Genomic DNA, 23,320 nt, shown 5'->3' on the forward strand with positions numbered 1-23,320 from the left:
ATCGAAATAAAACAACGTGCTCAAATTAATTATCAATTATTACATACCTGTCTCCCTCAAGCTGCGATCGACACGCTCGAATGTTTCTCTTGACGGTACCGTTCGATTGGGAAAATGCTCGGAATACAGACGACGAGCTTCTGCAGCATTACAAAATGCTCGTCCATAAAATACATGCATATCTGCATATTCATTGAATGTAAACTGTTCGGCCATATCAAAAAAATTCAAAATATCCTATAGAATATTGACATTACAATGATAGTCATATGACAACGCACCGCTCAACAAAACAAAATCGCATTCCAGTTTCTCATTTTTTATCAAAACTTTCTAAAAGGTTTTTTTGTCAACATCTGTGAAAGAAATGGAACAAATTATTCCCTGGATATTTTTCACTTGATCATGTGCAGCCGTTTTTGTAGTTCATTCGTTTGCTTTTTATTAGTATAGTAAATATTTTTTCCGATGTGCGTTTTTTCAGCTAAATTTAGATTCGTGTTAAAGAATTTCTCCCATAAAATTATAATTATCAGTGAAACTCCTCAACAGTTTAGCTGTGAAGAAGTATTTGAAACATTCGAATGTTGAGTTTCATGAGATTCAGATAACTGATCAACACGAAACGTGATTATTCCACACGTATTATGTACATACAAAATATGGAATGAATTCGATATTTCATAGTAGAGTAGCTTGTTAGTTTAAAAACACCACGAATCTACAGAACTTGATATTTCTTTTGAAAAAATATCTGCTATCACAATTGTGACTTAAACTTCCATATAGGTACTGTACTTTTTGTTTACGACTTCATTTTAGCATACTTTGTATTATTCCTGTTATAAATGTTGTTGAATTATTATTTCTGCTTTGATAATTATTCATTTCAAATAATGGTGGACGAGCGGGTTTGATGTCGTCGAGTAGAACTACATTTTTATCAAGACTCGTTGCTCCGATCGACTTTCCACACGAATACTTTTATTCATAAAATTGTCCAAGTAATCTTATTTTGTTGAAAAATATTGAAAAATATCTGTCATTTCAAAGTTTTGGGGTGTGGACCATCGGGGGTAGTCCGTTCCTGACTTTGTAGCAAAACAACTGACTCCTGCATGAAAGCTCATCGACGGAATTCATTTGTTTAGTCAATTACCAAAATTTGGATGATTTTGAATATTGACTTGATAAGTTATCAAAGAAAAACATTTTTCATTTTGTAACTTCGAGGGCCCGTAACTTGGTTACGAAGACTTTTAGGAAAAAAAGTTATATGAAGTACTGGTGATATTTTGACCCCATCTATACATTCCCGAGAGGAAAAGAGGAAGTCCAGGGACACCCTGTATATCTTAATCTGACGCGCTTAAGTATTTTAAAATGGCGAATTTTTTTTGCACATTATAATAATGGTCGCGAGTTTGCGTCAGATCGAAATCGTCAGATTATTGAATGAGAGCTTGTTTTTGTTGCACTTAACACCCCCTTAGAAAATCTGACGCGCTCGATTAAATTTTTTTTTTCTTTTCACTTTTAACCCTTACGTACAACCACCCATATCATGCATACGATCCGATTAACATACCAACATTATTGAAAATACGTAGGACATTGATGCTATCAATATCTGACGCGATCGAGTATGTCCATGCAACAGAATTTTTTTCCATATTTAAACAACAACTCCTTGGGGGATGTACAATGGGTCACAATGGGCCTACACTCATCCTACCTACTGTACCAATACAGATACAGATAGGAGGGAACGAATTTTGGAAAAAATGTATGAAGATGAGGAAGTAGAAAGTTAAAACATTTCTTTCCCAATCTAATTTAGTTCTTCTTGTTATGATTTCTATTTTTATTTCTTGATACAAAATAATTTCATTCAGGATTCCTTTCACAGTACTGTTTGCGATTATATTATTTGTGCAACTATGTGAGAATGAATACAATATATAAATATTTCTATGTTTCATAATTCATGAAAGAGTACATTTCAGAGGAAACTCCTTTTGCCACTACCATTGATGTTCTCTATTATCAATTTCATTTGCAATGTTCGTTCTGGCTGACAACAAAGTTATGTATTTAGTTCGATGAATATTTCAATGAATCAATTAATTTTTCAAACTTAAATATATTCATTATGAACCAAAGTTTTCTGTTATACAAAAAAGCATACCCTGGGTGAACGTTGTTTCAAACTCATTAAAAATGAAACGCTCTTCGTAAACTTGTAACTTTTTCAATAAATGATTAAAACTCTGGAGAAACACTAGAGAAAACACTAAAACACGGAGAAAAATAATAAAGTAAATTCCTCACTCAATTGATGAAAGAATGCAATTTATATCCTGATCTATATTAACTTTCAAATTCATATAATTTTTATATAGAGGGTATTTGTGACAGTACGTAATAAACGCAGCATTAATTGTATTCTCATTGAAGTAAGAGGTTAACTGAATTTTGATTTCGTTAAATATCTTTAGAAAATATAAAAATTGTTGATAAGCCGTTGAAGAAAATTAATTTTCGATAACTAGAATAAAATAATTTGAATGTATGATAAATAATTCATTCTTCAAAATATCCACCATGTATGGCTTGTCAGCATTTCGCTGGGACTTTTGCTTTGTGTAAAACTAAGATCAAAAAGGTTTTCTACAACAGTCAGGATATTCAAACAAGAGAAATGTAGAGCGAAATCGTTATAGACGTTTTAGAAACTGTAAAAAGACCTTATAGGCTCTTGAAGTTACACTACATGCAGTATATATTAAATAATGAGAAATCAATCAGTATACATTTTCTACTTTCCAGTCCTGTATTTCATCTCAAAATGTTTTATATGTATTCCAAATGATTACTGAATCCAACACTATCTCATTGTACTCTCAGTGTTATTGTGAATTATTCCTTCATGCGATAACAAGATTCATATAAAGGTTTATGACACTATTCACGAGATGGAGGACGAGTTTGACGGAGACAGCAAAAGCAAGTTTTACTTAGGATGTTTCAAAAGTTTTGTCCGTTTTTCTGACTACTCGAAACTGTAATATCTTCACGAATGCACATTCAATTTAATAGAAATGAGCGTCAATGGAATCAGTGCGCTTTTGCCAACGTAACTCAAGTAGATTGACTAAATAAAAATTGTGAGCTCGAGAATCGATGAAATCGACGAAGGCCGTTTTTACCTGGTCCTGACTTTTTTGATGAAACACAAGCACTACAGAAAAACAAGAAGGCGCTCTGAGAGCGGTGCCTGTGCAGAAACACCGATTCACATTGGATTTGAATCGCTGAAGATTAAGATCCATATGGTAAAACGTTCTCAGGGTGTTTATTCAACATAAACGCAGTTCTCCAAATGAAAGGGTTCTTAAATATTGAAGTGCGAGGTGTACCGAGTTGAACCTCGAAATACTGAGCAGTCACAGTACGTCGCGTATTTCTGATATGTCTCGGTCTTGGCGAAATCAAATGTGCCAAATCACTTGAACACTTCCCGTAGAAGTATCTATGAAAGAGACAAATCTCCAACCTTACTCCGATGTTCTAAATTATCAAGGCTGCAAGTGATATTCGTGGCTCCAATCAGACGGATAGTTTTTTTCAGGATGGAATCCAGCAGCTTCAGGGTACGCTTGGGGGAGGAGCTCCAAATATGAGAGCAATACTTCAAAGAAGGTTCAATCTGAGCTTTATAAAGCAACGAAAGTTGTTGAGATGTGTACAGTTTTCTGGATAGGAACAGTGTTCCAAACTTTTGAGAAGCAGCTGTTGCAGAAGAAGCATTAGCAATTCCAGAGGCATGATTGTGCCAAGACATATTGGTTTCCATTTCAACTCCCAACAAACTTCTTGAAGATATTTGTCCTTCTGGCTGGAGAAAACTGATGCCTGGATTTTCGTGGCATTGAATTGAACATGGTTACCAATTGAAAATCACTTCTAGATCCTCATTAAAATATGTAACCTCATGTTGCCGGTGAAGATATGCATCCGTAGCCAATGTCCTGGAAACCAAGTGAAATGAAGAAACAAGTGTACTGTCGTCAGCAAAGCAATGAATTTGATTCTTGTTTTTTTCCAATAAGTCGTTAATATACAATGGAAAGAGGGTTGGAGACAATATGTATCCCTGATGAACACCAACGTTGATAGTAAAAGTATTCGAGAGATATCCATCGACGGACATTTGCAGGGAACGGTCTTTCAAGAATCTGAAAAGCCATATACAAAACCATATGGTTGGCTAAGGTTCTACCGGTAAGAAAAATAGTAAGATAGTGCTTGAATAGAGAGTAATCGGTTGGTGAGAGATCTAGGGATTATGGTGAAAGAGGCAGAACATTGACGCCCAATTTGTGAAACGTGCGAATGTGCATTGTAGTGGAGCTGGATCGGACCTCTTCTATTGGCCAGTGCCGGCTGCTGCTGTCGCAATTTTTGGTACACTCATTGGATTTCCTGACGATAGGACTCTGCTGTAATGATTTGGCTGACCTTTTGACCTTTCTAATAGATTTTAAACCATAAAAACCCACACGGAAGCTCATGACCAGTTCTTTCGACATCTCACGCACCGTTTGTAATGAGTCAGTCTCCACCAGGGTCCTCAATATCATCTCCTGGATGATAAGTTGACCATATCGTGCTTTATCTTCAAGACTGCAATCTCCGGAACTGAATTTCGCAAACCAACGACAAACAGTGCCTTCGTCAACACTATCATTGCCAAACGTCTGGTTAATTTTTAGGGGTATTTCGGTAGCGCTTTGGTTTATTTTGAATTCTTAGAGAAAAATTATCCAAAATCGCCCCGCGACATCATATAGTGATAAGCTGAAGAGGCAAACAATTCAAACTTGGAGAAAAATTAAAAGCCCCAATGTATAAGCATAGTAAAAATCAACCAGTACGTCGACTCCTCCTACTTTCATTCACAAATTCACAAAGTTCTCGGTGAACTCATTTAAAAACGAAATTGAAGATTATTATAGAATCTGTATCTGTAGAGTGAGGGTGAGTGTAGGCCCACAGCACTTAGGCCACATGTGACCTATTCTACATCCTCCCGAGAAGTTGTCCTCCTAGGTCATCGTCCATCCTATCCTTTCTTAAGGTGGACAGGTCACTAGGAGACATCTTCTTCATTTCGACAGGTGTTGGCCAAGACTCGCCGAACACACACTCTCTTATTGACGATAACTTCGGACACTCGCATAGGACATGCCTAACAGTTTCATCTTCCTGTTCACACATTCCGCATTCCCCATATTATGAAGGTGTTTCCTTAATTGACAGTGGCCAGTCAGAAATCCTACTGTTGAGCGTAGATTTTTCCTAGTCATCGCCAGATATTTCTTCGGCGCCAGCTTTCCAGGGTCACCCAGGGTGATCCTGGCAAGATTGCATCCTTTCATTTCATCCCATCTCTTTAGGGATTGAGAATAGATGTAACGTTCAGCTAGTTCCGCAATTGTCGAAGTCATCAGGTCGCAGGTGCCATTGGCTCCTAAAATTCTTAGTCCATTCGCTTCTTTGGCTAAAGAGTTGGCGATGCGATTACCTTTACTCCTGTCGTGCCCTTTAATCCACCTCAGGATGATGTTATTATCTACCGAGGCTTTGGCTAAATCTTGGTGGTACTCTAGTTCTAGCCCTGAGGCAACACGATATCTGTTTAAGGCTAATAGGGCTTGTCTGCCATCAGTGCAGATTGTTATGTTTTTGCCAGAAATTCCTTTCCTGGTTACTCCTTTTGTGGCGATTCAGACACTTGTCAGTTCTGTTTGAACCACCCTGGTATTCCTCACTTGATCCTTAGGCTTAGTGATCTGGAATACACTCCACATCCTGAGCCTTCTGTGGTTTTTGAGCCATCTGTTTATATGAGTATCACATTTGTAGCATCTGACTCTGTGTTGTTTTATTTGTATTTTGTAGGGTTAATAAAACACAAACCTGTGCTCAATTGCATCACTGGTTGCCTGTAGCAGAGGTTGCGCAGTGAGCGCTTCTCGCCATAGGCTCTGCTTCAATCGACCCATTCCTACTTCGAGGTTTACACCAGGCGTGCGTGATTGTACCATGGCCGTTAACACAACCTCAGACCAGTAATTAATTTCATTGCCGCGGTTGGTGTTGTTCTCATGGCACTTGTGAAGTTTAAACAAGCCAATCGTTGTATTTGATATAATTTTTGGATGGCCGTTGCTTGTAGAACATTCGGTCCCTATGCAATGGCTCCGTACGTTAACATAGGTCCTATTATTGCAGTGTAGATCCAGGTGACCACACGCGCATGGGGTGAAATACCCCATGCGCGACCCAATGTCCTCCGACATTGCTCATAAGCCACATATGCTCTTTTTGAGTAAGACTACCATGTTAGCTTCCTGTCGAGGATAGTACCAAGAAATTTCACTTCTTCAAAGAAGTTTAGTTTGCTTTTGAAGATTTCTGGAGGTTTTAAGCCCGATGAACTTTTTTCCTGGTGAAAAGGACCATATCAGTCTTCTTTGGATTGATCGCCAGTGAGTGTTCCTTACACCATGTTTCTATTAGTTTGAGTCCATCCTGCGCTCTATCGCACAGTGTTCACAAATTTGCCGGTCTACATGATAACTATGTCACCTGCATATGCAATTGTGTAGAATCCATTATTGTTGAGGTGATTATAATCAGATCATCTAGAACTATGTTCCAAAGAAGGGGTGATAAGACCCCTCACTGTGGACATCCCCTCATGACCAGTCCTCTGTGATGTCTTCTACATTGATAGATATTGCTCTACTAGAGAGCATCTTTTGAATCCATTCTCCTACTATCAGAGGTACATTCCATGAGTGTAGTTGCTGGGTCACTGTTGAAAAGGTTGTTTTATCAAACGCTTCCTCGATATCTATACCCAGGGCGGATTCTTTGTTGTCCAATGATCTTTCGATTCTGCCAACCACATAGCGAAGAGCTGAATCACTAGACCTTCCCTATTATTATAGAATATTTTGTGGTAAATTACTCAAACCCAATTACAAAAACTATAAATAATAATAACAACTGCGAATAAACTAAACAGAATATCAATTTTCGACCGTTTATTATAACTAATCCGATAACAGTGGTCCGGAAAATAACATGATTTCGAAAAAAATGAAAACACGAAACACCTTGAACTATTAAAAAGAAACTGTGTAGAAATAAAAATATTTTTTAGAATAGTTTCGGAATTGTGAATGGAATACCATTCGCTCCAACAATAGAACCAGTACACGAAGATGCTTTTATATCGAATAAAAGTCACCAACTACTAGAAGAAAAACAATACTTAAATGTTCCATACATCATCGGATTCAATACTGAAGAAATTTCGATACTGAAACCAGGTAAGTTCATGATTTGATGATAATGAAATGAAAAAACTATCCATTCCAGCATTAACTATGGCTCTTCCATTCTTACGAATATTCGATATCGATCCAAGGATAATTGCTCCGAGTGGCACTAATAAAGGAAATATAGAAGAGGTCGGAAATGAAATAAAAAGATTCTATTTTGGTAACAATCAGTTCATCTCTGATCAGTATTTAGAGGTGAGAACCAAATTCGAGATCACTTTGAAACATCAGTAGATTAGAAAGTGGATTGGTGCTATTCCATGGTAAACTTTGAAACTTTCATCATTCCTGAAACATTCGTAAAAAATTTAACTTCAGAATTCAGAAATATTTTTACATTATTTGAAACATATCGAAAAGTTGGCTTTCTCCCTCATGGTCACAATTTGTCAGAGTTAGGACATTTTGTTTTTCATGATCCACCTCATCTGGAATTTTTCAATCGGGGAACTGACCTTTCTTTATAGTTTTCTTCTGTATACACCAGTATCAAGAATTGCTAATACTTTAGCACTTATTTTCCATTTTCAATACCAAATTTCCAATCAAATGTACAGATTGGGCCAAATTGGATACTTTTAAAGGAAAACAGCTGTTCTCAAACTAGATAGGTGAAAGCTGATGACTGTGTTAAATTTTATGACAAACTTGATGGTGAAAACCGCATATCGATATACAGGTTGTAACTAAATGAGTGTGAAACATTCAAGGAGGTGATTCCTCATCGACAAAAAGATAGGATCTTTCATATAAAGAAATTTCATTGGAGCATCCCTTGTTAAGATACAGCCCCTTAAACTGGGTACATGAAATTTGTATAACATTTTTTTCACAAGCACTGAAGAAGTTACAATATTGAAATTAACCTGACGTTTTTTACTACCAAAAAGACACACAGCCAGTAATTTATTTGGAAAACGCAACCCCTAAAATTTATTTCCAATGTAATTTTTGTCTTATTATTTGTTTACCATTTATTTCCTATAGCCTGTTTCATTCTAAACAAAAAATGTCTCTTGGGTTTTTTGCCCAAAAAAACCAGTTCGCAGCAAAACATTATTTTAGGAACAACTACAGAGATACATCGTCATGAATGCGAAAATACGAAACTAATCTATCTAGTAGGTCGCTATTAGCGACAGTGACAATTGAATTGGTATGACGCTGTCAGTTTGTGAATTTTCGAAATTGAATTAATACTAATTCACTTGTTATTGAAATGGCATACACAAATTAGGAAATGGCTGATATGCATTACGTTTACGGTCTGTCGCAGGGGAATGGGTTAGAAGCTTCTAGAAGATATGCTGAAATGTATCCTCAACGGCAGCATCCTTCACATACATAGAATATTTGCTCGACTTCATCAACGATTACGAGAATATGGTTCATTCGACAAAAGAATGCAGGATTGTGGTCGCCATCGAGAAGTACGAACACCACAACTTGAGGAAGCAGTACTTAATTTGATTGAAGAACAACCTACTACCAGTACTAGAAAGATTGCTTTCCAGCTAAATGTTTATCATATGACGATATTTCGAATTTTAAAGGAACAACTCTTGTACCCTTACGATCTGCAACGAGTACAGGCACCGTTACCGCGAAACTTTCCGAACCGTCTTGAATTTTGCACTTGGATGCTGGAAATGATTAGAAGAAATTGTAACTTTCTGAAGACGATAGAATTCACAGACGAATGTAGTTTTTCACGGGACAAGATTATCAATTTTAATAATTACCACATATGGGCTGATGAAAACCTTCACGCTATTGTCGAAATTAACCATCAAGAACAGTTTTCTCTTAACGTGTGGCTCGGAATTATTGGGGATGATTTTTAAGAGAAGTGCATCCAGTACTGCTGGAGGAAGTTCCTTTGGGCGTCAGAAGGGATATGTTTTTTATGCATGATGGGGCTTCCGCTCATTTTAGTCAACTAGCACGTCAGCATTTAACTGAAACATATGCAAATCAGTGGATAGGTCGAGGAGGACCACAGAACTGGCCCGCCCGATCCCCGGATCTCAATCCTGTCGATTTCTCTATTTGGGGCCATTCACAGCATTTGGTTTATCGCACTCCTGTTCGCGATGTAGAGGACTCAAGAAACCGCATCATGGATGCGTGCAGGGTAATCAGAGAGACTCCAGGAATATTTGAGCGAATACGTGGCTCAATGCGCCGACGTCTAGACGCATGCGTAATGTCTGCAGGTAGACATATTGAACATTCACTATGATTTCTACATTTGTGTGTTTTGTTATTAATAAATTAGTTTTGTTTATTACCCTTTACTCGTTTAATGCAGGTACTAAGTACAAAATAACAATAAATCCAGTTCGCATTTATGACGATGTATCTCTGTAGTTGTTCGTAAAATAATTTTTTGCTGCGAACTGGTTTATATTGGGCAAAAAACCCAAGAGACATTTTTTGTTCAGAATAAAACAGGCTCTCATAAATAAATTTTTAAATGGTAAACAAATAATAAAACAAAAAGTTACATTGGAAATAAATTTCAGGGGTTGCGTACCCCCTTTACGGAGCTGTATGTTAACAAGGAATGCTCCAATGCAGTTTCTTTATATGAAAGATCCTATATTTTTTTCTATGAGGAATCACCTCCTTAAATGTTTTACATTAATTAAGTTACACCCTGTATATCATCGTTTCAGAGTTACAGCATGTAACTTTTTTCCTGTCATAAATTTCTTGTTTCTATGAAAAAACTCATAAAGCACATTCTACGTAGAATTCAATGGTGTAAAAAAAATTAATTTTTCAAATGAGATATCAAGAGTGGAAAACTATTTTTCAATGAGACACCTTGTATATTCCTTCATATTTCAATAGAGCTTGAAATTACATTTTCAAAAATGTAGCACATTTGATGTTTTGCTACAGTCGTCTTCGAAATACAGAGTTTTTAAGCTTTTTCATGTAGACTTTGAAACGCACACTTTTGACCACTCGGCCAAGTAGGCTTTGAATGAGACGGCGAAGCAAGTCTTCCCTGGTAGCTGTCAATTTTTGATTTGAGCAGTGAAGACGCTCTTCAATTAGTGCAGTTTTTTGAATGTTGAAACACATTTGCAATGAAGTATGAGAATTATGAAAAATGGGATGTGATAGTCTGTTTTATAAAAATCGGCAAAAATGCAGAAGCAGCAAGCAATTTGTATCACGAGAGGTTTCCAGAGAGAAGACAACCTTTTAGAGGTATTTTCGCGACCCAACCTGATTGATGGTGGTCAATTTGAAAAGAAAAGGCCAAAATTATATGAAACAAATAGGGATAAGAAGTTGGAAGAAATTGTCGTTTTAGGAGCTGTTGAAAATAATTCAAAATGTCAACGCGAAATTTTACAATATCAACAGACCTTCCGAGAATTATAGTTAGGAGACTTTTGGAAAAACAACAAAATCCTCATTCTATTGTGGAGCAGGGAAGTCAAGAAAGATTTGGATTTAGTGTTTGAGCAGGTGTTTTCAGGGGTAGAATTCATTTACAATGACACTCACATCTCAGACGTATTTAGAAATTCTAAGACAAAATATTGAACCCCTTGTTGATTAATCGCCACTAATGGAGCTCAGAAAAATATATTTTCAACAAAACTGGGCTCCGCCTCAGAACACTGCCATTGTCACTAACTTTTTGACTGCAAATTTTGATAATTACTGGATAGCCAACCAAGGACCCGACCATTGGCCTGCCAGGTCACTGGAACTAACGCCTATGGACTTTTACCGCTGAGGAAGGTTGAAAAATCTTATTTTCGAATTGCCGACCAATAGTTCAGCAAAAACGTCCAGAAAAGGTGTCGCCTGTGTGTAGAAGTTGGTAGATATTTCTAACAGATTCTCTGAAGGAATGAATATATTTTATTGTTTGTCCCTTATTATAATTATCATCATGATTATCATTCATTAGTAGTGAATATATTATAAATTGTTATCAGTTATATTTTAAATTGTTATGCGTTTCAATTACTGCTGTGAAAACATTTGAACTACTCAAAAATTTCTTCATGTCGATCAAAGTGTGCGTTTCAAAGTCTACATGAAAAAACCTGAAAGCTCTGTTTTTCAAAGATGACTCAGACAAAACATCAAGTGTACTACTTTTAAAGCTCTATTCAAGTATGCAGAAATATACAGGGTGTCTCATTGAAAAATTGTTTTTCATCAATAAATATTGATATCTCATTCGAAAAAATAAGTTTTTCACACCATTCAATGGGGAATGTTCCTCCTGACGAAAATTAAGTAGTTCTCATAAAAGAGCTCTAAAACAACGAACGCATTTTAAACTTATCATTTCAACCTTTTTCTTAAAAAAAATATTTAAATACTTAAGAGGAATGAAATAATGCATTCAACATTTAAAGGGAATCGTTTCTATTGAACCATTTGGCAACATCATTTATATCTAATAAAGGGCAATGAATCTGTCACCTGTATGAGACAAACAAAGATGACATATTTCAGAGGCATGCTGTTTTGTTTACTTATGTTCCGAGTTCCGAGACATTCTGTGACATATGACATTTTGTGCACCTAACTTATCTTCCTCTATATAAATAAATAACAAAACAACTGTTGTTTTTGTGGCTTGTGGAGGTGATATTGAACTATAATTAATATTTTGCCTCAATAGTTGATTTATGAAGATAATTTTTCCTTTTGAAAGTAGAATATCTAGGTACGTATATATCTACGTACGTATATAGGCGCTGTTGTCAATATGTGAATTGGAAACAAATCCCTCTGAAAATTAAAACCCAACATTTGAAACATCAATTTGAATACTTTTCGAAGTGAATTTGAACTCAACTTCATTTTGTTCAAACTTGCATTTGCTGTAATAACCCAAATTGAGGAACATTTCCCATTCTACGTTATAAAGTGCTTTGAAAATGAATGTTGAAAATGTTGAAATTTTCGACAGGAAAAAAAACTACAGCAACTTTTCGAGCATGCCCATTTTTGAAAAACATGATGTTACCAAGAAACAATAATACATATCGATATACTGTTTTCACCAGTAAGTTCGTCATAAAATACGACCTTCAGACACTACAGTTTCCCTTTAAAATTGTTCAATTTGATACACTCTGTACAAATGAAAGATATAGTTACTTTTAATTTTAAAACCAAATATACGTGAACACAAATTCATTATTTTCCGAATTTTTAGTTGTATTTTTTATCGTTTCGTTTTCGAAATTGAATGAACTTTTTGGGTATTTCAATTTTTAATTCTTCTGAACCATGAAGGATACTACAGCAAACAAAATGTTCCACGGTTACCCCAACAAAATCACATGAAATGGAAATCCGAATTCTAAGAATTTTCTTGAATTGTGCTGATTTCAATATTCTCAAAATACTACCCCAACCAACGGATTTGATTGCAAATAATGTTGTTTATTCAAGTTCCCGAATGTTACTGATTGTTAGTATTTCGTAAGTGATGCATTTTTATACTAATGTATTATTATGAATCAACTTTCTTATATTATCTAATGTTGAAATAACTGCTTTCGAAAGCCCAACAAGTTCTATCAGTCCTGATTACATTTATGAAAAAATCTTGATTGGTAATGATTCAGTTCATCTCGAGTGGATTTTGCGCCAAATGAATTCGTTTGAACTCTCCGAATGCCGCTCTGAGAAGATTTCGAGCCCTGCAGCTATTTGATATTTCATACCTATTCAATGACGTTTATTTCCATCTCGTATGTCTCTCTTTCCATATTTTACGCCTATTCAGTGGCCCGTGAGGATTGATTTTTTTCAAGGACAAAACACAAGCATTACAGGAGAATTATTAAGGCAATCTAAGATCGATGCCTGTGCGAAAGTAGCGAATAACATTGGATTTAAATCGCTGAGATTAGATCCATATGAAAAAACGTTCAAGTTTATTCCACATTGTATAAATTATTGAGTAAACCTGAGAGGCTATTGAATACCCTGATATCGCATTCCAAAACTTTTACATGCGTCTAATTTCGATTGAAAAGTCCTCACAAAGAAGTAGTTCCATCTCGTATGAAAAAATTTATTTCATCGTTTACCAGATCACAATATAAAATCGGTCTATTGTTTCAGTACATAAATGATGCCTACTTTTTCCGTCCCATAATGGAAAGTGCTCGATTATTCAATCAGAGGACTCCTACTTATTTGTACGTTTTCACATATGAAGGTTCGAGAGGAAGAAATGCTCTGGGATATAGAAAAGTTGGTGATTATAAAGGTTCGATATTCATTATTCACACATAATCAGCACTCAATAGGAAATTTTGTTCCGAAATATTCAATTTTTTTCAAAATATTTCATCTGATCAATTGAGTGTGCCTTTGGAGCCAAGTTCAAGTTAAGATCGATGACAAGCCTCTTCTGAAAATAAGAAACGTATTAGTGACATCCAATGGGGAATGTTCCTCAATTTGGGTTATTACAGCAAACGCAAGTTTGAACAAAATAAAGTTGAGTTCAATTCATGAGTTTTTCAAATTCACTTCGAAAAGTATTCAAATTGATGTTTCAAATGTTGGGTTTTAATTTTTGAAGGGATTTGTTTCTGATTCACATACTGGCAACAGCGCCTATATCAAGTTGAAATAATTTATACGTACCTAGATATTCTACTTTAAAAAAGGAAAATAATCTTTATAAATCAACAATTAAGGCAAAATATAAATTATAGTTCAATACCACCTTCACAAGCCACATAAATTAACAGTTGTTTTGTTATTTATTTATATAGAGGAAGATAGGTTAGATGCACAAAATGGAATATGTCACAGAATGTCTCGGAACTCTGAACATAAGTAAACAGAACAGCACACCTCTGAAATATGTCATCTTTAATGAATCAAAGAGGTTTTGTATTAAAGTGTATAATATTTTAAAATTCTTGCAAAGCGCTTTCGACTTTCGTCATCATCAGTGCTCACCTGAAAGTAAGTGATCTAGTTGAAAAGGGAATTTAGTGATGATTGAAGTTGTAAATTTTTTTTTAAGGTTAAGAAATTTGGAAAAATTGTTTGAGATTACTTACTTGTCAGGCAACAGGAAGTATCAAAATAAGTGAATTGTACATTTGTAATATTTGAATTATATAAAACAAAATAGGCTTATAGCCAAGATAATACATTTTTGGATTGAGGCCATGTGGTTTGGTCAAAGTATCATATGAAGAAGGACAACTTGAGACAGAATGTGTCAAGTGTCATGTTAAAATAATGGTACCAACTTGAGGAGTGATCCATTATGGATTTGATTGAATATGTAGAGGAAAAATATTGAATAAATTATATAAATAAACTGTGATTAATTAATAATTCATAATCCTCTTATGAAGGGGAAGGAAATCTCTGTTTGAGTTTACTTGAGTATTCAAACAATGATCATTGTTGGAAAGTTCTTTAGAAATCTCCAACTCTTCAAACAAGTCAAGTCTAAGGAAATTTTTATCATCTATTTCATGTAATATTTTGGAATTTCTATTGGGACTAAAGTTGTGATTGTGAAATTTTATGTGGTGGCCAAAAGCAGATTTGTCAGGTTTTTTTTATATGTTCATTAATACGAGTGACAAGAGGTCTACAGGTTCTACCAATGTAAGATGACAAGTAAGTAATCTCAAACAATTTTTCCAAATTTCTTAACCATACACTTATACACTTTAAAACAAAACCTCTTCGATTCATTAATTCAAATAAGTGCATTCAGCTTTTCCAAATCTATTTATGTTATCTTTGTTTGTCTCATAGAGGTAACAGATTCATTGTCCTTTATTAGCTATAACCGATGTTGCCAAATGGTGAAATAGAAACGAATCCCTTTAAATGTTGAATGCATTATTTCATTCATCTTTTTTAAGTAATTGAATAATTTTTTAAAGAAAAATGTTGAATTGATAAGTTTAAAATGCGTTGTTTTAGAGCTCTTTTATGAAATCTACTTGATTTTCATCAGGAGGAACATTCCCCATTACATGTGATACATCAATGACCCTTTGTAATCCAAAGAGTTCTTATATTGACGTAAAAAATATAATTCATTCGATTACCAAAGGTGAGGTTATGATTACCTCAACTATGCGGAATACATATTCTGTTAAAATCTGCTTTTACGTTAACCAACTATTACCCCGTACCAAAGATAACCATCAGGAGTCGATACAAGTGCAAACTGCGAATTGACAAGGTCTTACTTTTTACCGCAGTGACAATCTTTCTTCCGCCTGTCGGGCTCGAACTATCGTTTCACAAAGCGGTCAATGGAATGAGTAGAACGAACTACTTACACCACCCACCGGCTACCATTCCTCCAAAATACAGTATATCATACAACTGGATGGGTATCCGGTTGATCAAATGATAAGTGTTTCTTTTCCGGTTTGCGTATTTGGAAGAGTTTCGATATTTAATATTACATTCCATTTTTATATTCAGTGAGATCGTAACTCAAAGTGAGACCATTGCGAGTCAGTTTTTGCAAGGACAAAACACGAGGCGCTCTCAGAGCGGTTCCTGTGCGAGAGTAGCGATTCACATTGAATTTGAATCGTAAATCCATGTGGAAAAACGTTCTCAGGAAGTTTATTATATGTGAACGCAGTTCTTAAGATTGAAGCGTTCTTAAACAGTGAAGTTCGAAGTATACTGAGTTGAACCTCAAAACGATAAGCAGCCACAGTCCTGTCGCGTATTTCTGATATGTACCGCTCTTGGTGGAATCAAATATGCCAAGTCACTTGAACGCCTCCCGTGAAAGTATCTATAGAAGAAAGACAAATCTCCAACCTTTCCTTGATGTTCCAGACTATCAAGGTTGCATATGATGTTCCCGTCTCCAATCAGGCAGTATGTTTGGGGGCAGAGCTTCATACATGAGAACAATACTCCAAAAAAGGCTGATCTGAGCTATAAAGCATCAAAAGTTGCTGAAGTGTGTACAGTTTTCGGGTTCGGAACAGTGTTCCAAGCTTTGGATAAGCAGCCTTTGCAATTTCAGCGACATGACTGTGCCTAGACATATTATATCCGATTTGGAGACATTTATCTTCTTGGAGAAAACTGATGCCTGGGTTTTGTGGCACAGAATTAAACCTGGTTACTTTTACGCCAATTCGAAATGACTTCTAGGTCCTCATTAAGATATGCAACCTACTGCTGCCGGTGAAGATGTGCCTCCGAAGCCGATGTGCTGGAATCCAAATGTAATGATGGTTTTTCCAAAAAGTCTTTGATATACAAAGAAAAGAGGGTTGCAGACATAGATAGATATATTTATAGGTAGATATATTTATTCGTGTATACAATAAAAACATGTCTACATTTATCATTAAACACAAAACAAGACAAATGCTATAAAAAACCAAAAAAATAAATAAAAAAAAAATAAAAAATCAATACTCACACACACATGCACTTACATGAAGCAAAAATTCTTCCACAGAATAGAAACAATGATAAACTAAATATTTGCGCATTTGATTTTCAAATGTTTTTAAAGTAATGAAATTTTTATGTTTTTGTGGAAGGGCGTTAAACATTTTAAAACCTAAATACAAATAAGAATTCTGAGATTTGGTTAGTCTGAAGAGTGGAAGACGCAGATCACTACCACCTCTGGTACTGTACCTATGTACATGGCAGTTTGAGGTTACCTCATTCGCCAAAATTTTGCTCCCAACATAAAGGAGACACTCCAATATATAACAACAAGGCAGCGGTATGATGTTAATTTTTTTAAAAAGGGGCTCACAATAAACGTCATACTCACTAGAAGATATTATTCTAATGACTTTTTTGTGTGCTATGAATTATGTGCTAATAAAAATAATGAATAATGGATCCCTGGGAAACACCAGCGTTGATAGGGAAAGTATTCGGGAGATATCCATCAACGGTCACTTGCAGAAAACGTTCTTCAAGGAAGCTGGAGACACCGACAAAGGCTTTAAAAATATCAAGCGCGACAGCTCATAACCCGGGGCTACACTGCAGGATGCTAAATGGTCGCTTGGAGGGTGGATGGTAGAGGGGCAATGCATCCTGGACGCAGTGAAATGAAGCCAGTATCTAACTGACACTGGAAAAGTAACAATCACGCCTCTCTCTTTAATAAATGAACAAAATCATTAAAACTAAACATTAGAACATAAACGTTAAAGAAAAGAGTTACATATTTGAAAAAAAGGATCTTGCTGTTGAGTTGTAGATGTTCCACCATACGAATCTAATGATTGTTGTTCTTTTGAAAAGCATGAAACATTAGTAGAATTTGACAATGATGAGTACTAGGTACGACAATCATACTCGTGGCCAAATTGAGGGGTTTTCACAGACAAATTTCTTTTTTCATATTCATTCAAGATAAGGTCTTCAATTTTCCCACGGACTCAGACTATGGCCTGCCCTTAATTCCCGCACATATGGAAGTAAACTCTTGAAGAAACACATATCCGGATCATCTTCGGAGCTGATTTCTTTCTCCAGAAATGCAACTTTTTCCTTAATGCGTCTGCTGGGTTCCAAATTGCCCTTCTTTTGTACACAGAACTTATTATGCTTTCCTCCATAGCTAGGCTATTCGGTTGGATAGACGCTCGTTCAGTCGTTCAATTACTCATGTTTATAAATAGCAGGATGTTCGCCAGGCAGCTATCTACCATCCTTCATCCCACCAACCTTCCTGCAGTTTGATTCTCCATGTTCCTCAACTGCGTTATTCCAAATATGGGTGACATTCGATAGAAGGTCGCCTGATGATATTTGTTTCCGAAAGCCATATTGATGATCGCTCAAGATGTTGAAGCTTTCCAAATATTTGATGACATGGTGGTTACAGCATACCTACCAGAATTTTATATCTGTCACTATTTCATTTTAATTCAGCCTCATGAAATGATAGTTTGAGAGAAAGCTCAGGGAAACTTCTCATGTTTTGCCAACTACACCAAGAAGTGTAAAAGTGCGTAAAAATGATGGCATCATAAATAACGGGGCAATACATACGCCTAACATAATTGATCACCCCCAAAGGTTCTATAACATTCTGAATAATTTTGTGCATTGACGGGTGAATAAAACATACAAACACTGGAGTTCCAAATAGTTTTCTCAGTTCACGTATTATATTGGACTGTTTCAAAAGTTTGTCTGGATACTCAGTGGATACTCATTCAATTTAATCGAAATTAGCGTCATTTAAATCAGTGCACTCTTGCCAATGTAACACAAGTCGATTGATTCCGTCAGCATGGAAATTGGGTGATCGGGTTTCGATGTAGTCGACGAAAGCCATTTTTTTTTGGCGACGGTTTTACCGGCGAGAAAGTTATCAAAATGTTTGAGCAGGATCGGACCTGCGAAATTTAATAATAATAATAATTTATTTCATTGATAGGGACAATATATATATATATATATATATATATAAGAGGAAGGGTAGTCGTTGCTGACTAGTTAAGAATAAAAACTATTGGATAGTGGGGTATTGCAGCAAGTAAATGAGTACTCTTTTAAGTTAGTCCAAGCTTTCGGAAAATTTTTATTTCCATCATCAGGGAAACTACAATAATATAAGTTTTAAGGTAAAATCAAAAATATTAATTGTTCATGACTTACATCTTATGTGAGGATGGTTACATTGATGTTAAAGAAAAAATGTTGATACATTGGAGAAGATGAAACTTGATACACAATTCTAAATGCTTGAGATTATTTTTTATAAAATATTGTTATTCGTCAGACCGTTATTCATACCATGCGTGCAGGATTCAAATGAACGAGTCTGAGAATAGAACGTTAAAATGCCAGAGTGACATCTGTCAATTGATAAAACTTATATGCTCTCACTAGGAGTACCAAGTGTACTCTAGTGTATAATGTAAAATTTATGTTTGGTAAAATTATTATGAAAGATTAAATTTAAGATATATTATACAATGGAATTGTTTAAATTGATATTGTTTTTGTAAAAGCTTTTATCTAGAGTCAATAAGTAGGAATAAATTTCACTCAAGTGATTAATGTCTGTTTTTTTATTCATACAATTGTTATTTTCAAAAATGTAAGACATTTCTAGAAAGGACCTCTTAACTGAGGTTGATTCAGTGGCTAATACTTTCATTGCGTTATAATTCATCAGGTGGTCCAAATTATTCACATGGTCTGCTAAAGAGCATCTTTCTGGATGTAATCTACAGTCACTTTTGTGCGAAGTAATTCTAGCACCTAATGATCGTGAAGTTTGGCCAATATATATCCTGTCACATGATTGACACGGAATACTATACACAACATTCACTTGGTTTATTAAAGGGACCTTGTCCTTGACTTTGCTATGGATTGATTTAATGGTAAGTACCGTTTTATTGGCTATTTTAATGTTAGGTAAATTTTGAAAAATCCTAGATAGTTTGGGAGTGATCTCCTTGATAAAAGGTAAGGATGTAAAAATGAATTGGGTTGGAGCATCACTAGTTATATTGTCATTGACAGGGAGGGTTAAATTGGAAGTTAAATTATAGTTTTCCAGAGATGTTGGTGTACTGAACAAAATATTATTTATCAAACGGATTGGATAAGAATTTTCTATGAAAAGATTAGCAAGAATTTTAAGATTTTTACTATGGAAGCTTATGTCAGAGATTTTTAGCACTCTATTTTTCAGTTGCTTGACCAAGTTCACTTTCATCGAATGTTTATGATACGATAGGTAGTTCATGTATCTACCTGAGCTGCAAGGTTTTCTGTACCAGTCAATTAAGACTTTGTTATCTGTTGTTCTGATGAACTTTGTATCCAGGAATGGTACTGACTGCAAGTTATCTTCTGTTTCTATCGTAAACTGAATGTATGGGTCGTAACTGTTTAGAGTGTCAAGAATCTCATTGATGCCATCATGAGGCAATGAAACTATGATATCATCTACATATTTTTTCAAAAAATGAGGTTTAAAGGATAATACTGGTAATACTGTGTCCAATACATCATCCATCACATATGTTGCTAATATTGGAGAAATAGATGCTCCCATGGGAGTTCCAAAGGTTTGCTTATAAAATTTGTTATTGAAGGAAAAGTATGTGCTGTTAAAAAGGAAGGTTAATAATTTGGAAAAGGTTTCTTCATCAATGTTACAATGATTACTTATGTTGCTCCAATTCTTATGGATTGATCTCAGACATGCTTCTAAATAGACGTTACTAAATAAGGAGACTACATCCAGACTAGCTATGATATAGTTTGGAGGTAAAGTAGTGTTATTAAATTTTTCTGTTACTTCAAATGAATCTTTTATATAGTAGTCATTGTCATATTCATATGCTTTGGTCAAAATACCAGTTAAAAGGGAGGCTAGAGCCTCAGTAGGCGCACCTATAGAGGCTACAATAGGTCTCACCGATAGTGTAGGTTTATGTATTTTGGGTAAAGCATAGAACCTCGGAGCGATACCATTATAGCAAGTAAGTTTCTTTTTTGTTATTTCATCAATATAGTTACTATTTTTAAGTTCTTTAATGAAGGTATTACATTTTCTTTGAATGGAGGTTGTTGGATCTTTATTTAATTCTGTATATGATGTATTATTTAGGATGATCTCATTTGACAAATTTATATACTGTTCTTTTTCCATAACCACTGTGATATTGCCTTTGTCTGAAGAAGTTAAGATTAAATTTGGGTTTTCTTTCAAAAATTTTTTTGACTTTAATAATAAATTTCGAAACACTGTTGTATGGTGAGATGTGTTATGGATATGATTGGTAATAACGTTGGAAGCCCTTGCCATAGTGATATTTCTCTGAGACTGGTCTAGGATATTCGATGTAATATAATCTACATCAGCCAAAATCCTCTTGATAGAAATGTCCTTACCTACTAATGGTTCAATACTAAATTTGGGGCCTAATGCCAGAAACTTTGATACCTCATCAGGGATGGGTATGTTCGAAATGTTCTTAATCCATTTAGGATTTGATTTTAATTTTAAATCTAAATTTGTTTGTTTTAAACTATTAATTTTATTGATATTCTTTAATTTGACTCTATGGAAAATTTTGTTATATGCTTTAAGTTGTCTGCTCATGAAATTTTGAAAAATTAATTCACCTGTTTGTGATATTATATTACTCTTTAGTGACTCCAGAAGCTTTTCCAATTTTTGTATCAATTTATGATTTGACGAAATTTCTATATTCAAAAGTTTTATTCCTAACCTGTAATTTTGTTCTTTGAAGTTGGTGTACACTTCTTGTCTTTGTAAGAGGGATTCTATCGGTCTGGTAGTATTCGTGATGTGATTCGGGAGAATATTGAATTTTCTGCACTGTAATAGGAAACTTTTTCTATTAATCTCTTTGGCTAGTTTCATTTTAGTTTTGGACCATAGTTTCACGTCCTTCAATGTCATGTCTCCGTAAGTAGTTCCAACGGATTGGTAGAACCCCATGCCTGTAGATTAGAGGAAGGGTAGTCGTTGCTGACTAGTTAAGAATAAAAACTATTGGATAGTGGGGTATTGCAGCAAGTAAATGAGTACTCTTTTAAGTTAGTCCAAGCTTTCGGAAAATTTTTATTTCCATCATCAGGGAAACTACAATAATATAAGTTTTAAGGTAAAATCAAAAATATTAATTGTTCATGACTTACATCTTATGTGAGGATGGTTACATTGATGTTAAAGAAAAAATGTTGATACATTGGAGAAGATGAAACTTGATACACAATTCTAAATGCTTGAGATTATTTTTTATAAAATATTGTTATTCGTCAGACCGTTATTCATACCATGCGTGCAGGATTCAAATGAACGAGTCTGAGAATAGAACGTTAAAATGCCAGAGTGACATCTGTCAATTGATAAAACTTATATGCTCTCACTAGGAGTACCAAGTGTACTCTAGTGTATAATGTAAAATTTATGTTTGGTAAAATTATTATGAAAGATTAAATTTAAGATATATTATACAATGGAATTGTTTAAATTGATATTGTTTTTGTAAAAGCTTTTATCTAGAGTCAATAAGTAGGAATAAATTTCACTCAAGTGATTAATGTCTGTTTTTTTATTCATACAATTGTTATTTTCAAAAATGTAAGACATTTCTAGAAAGGACCTCTTAACTGAGGTTGATTCAGTGGCTAATACTTTCATTGCGTTATAATTCATCAGGTGGTCCAAATTATTCACATGGTCTGCTAAAGAGCATCTTTCTGGATGTAATCTACAGTCACTTTTGTGCGAAGTAATTCTAGCACCTAATGATCGTGAAGTTTGGCCAATATATATCCTGTCACATGATTGACACGGAATACTATACACAACATTCACTTGGTTTATTAAAGGGACCTTGTCCTTGACTTTGCTATGGATTGATTTAATGGTAAGTACCGTTTTATTGGCTATTTTAATGTTAGGTAAATTTTGAAAAATCCTAGATAGTTTGGGAGTGATCTCCTTGATAAAAGGTAAGGATGTAAAAATGAATTGGGTTGGAGCATCACTAGTTATATTGTCATTGACAGGGAGCCAATAAAACGGTACTTACCATTAAATCAATCCATAGCAAAGTCAAGGACAAGGTCCCTTTAATAAACCAAGTGAATGTTGTGTATAGTATTCCGTGTCAATCATGTGACAGGATATATATTGGCCAAACTTCACGATCATTAGGTGCTAGAATTACTTCGCACAAAAGTGACTGTAGATTACATCCAGAAAGATGCTCTTTAGCAGACCATGTGAATAATTTGGACCACCTGATGAATTATAACGCAATGAAAGTATTAGCCACTGAATCAACCTCAGTTAAGAGGTCCTTTCTAGAAATGTCTTACATTTTTGAAAATAACAATTGTATGAATAAAAA

General features: G+C 35.0%; 2 protein-coding genes and 1 long non-coding RNA gene across 4 annotated transcripts in view; 2 read left to right on the forward strand and 1 right to left on the reverse strand.

Moving 5' to 3' along the window:
- Nucleotides 1-23,320, reverse strand: part of LOC111516143 (uncharacterized) — a 752,250-nt gene that overhangs the window by 568,161 nt on the left and 160,769 nt on the right. The window lies entirely within an intron of this gene.
- Nucleotides 1-23,320, forward strand: part of LOC111512274 (carboxylesterase 1E) — a 52,173-nt gene that overhangs the window by 18,296 nt on the left and 10,557 nt on the right. Inside the window, exons 7-9 of the mRNA XM_023168378.2 lie at nt 7,235-7,403; nt 7,453-7,610; nt 13,536-13,683. Of these exons, the coding sequence (XP_023024146.2) occupies nt 7,235-7,403; nt 7,453-7,610; nt 13,536-13,683 (475 nt within the window). The remainder of the gene's footprint in view (nt 1-7,234; nt 7,404-7,452; nt 7,611-13,535; nt 13,684-23,320) is intronic.
- LOC141486541 (uncharacterized) lies at nt 18,895-21,905 on the forward strand. The gene is made up of 2 exons (XR_012467907.1): nt 18,895-20,699; nt 21,817-21,905. It is a non-coding gene; the product is annotated as an uncharacterized lncRNA (long non-coding RNA).

The sequence above is a fragment of the Leptinotarsa decemlineata genome, unplaced genomic scaffold (genome assembly GCF_025532065.1).
Source record: "Leptinotarsa decemlineata unplaced genomic scaffold, Ldec_3_MD MMD2_tig00026358_RagTag_RagTag, whole genome shotgun sequence".
NCBI classification, from domain to species: Eukaryota; Metazoa; Arthropoda; class Insecta; order Coleoptera; family Chrysomelidae; genus Leptinotarsa; species Leptinotarsa decemlineata.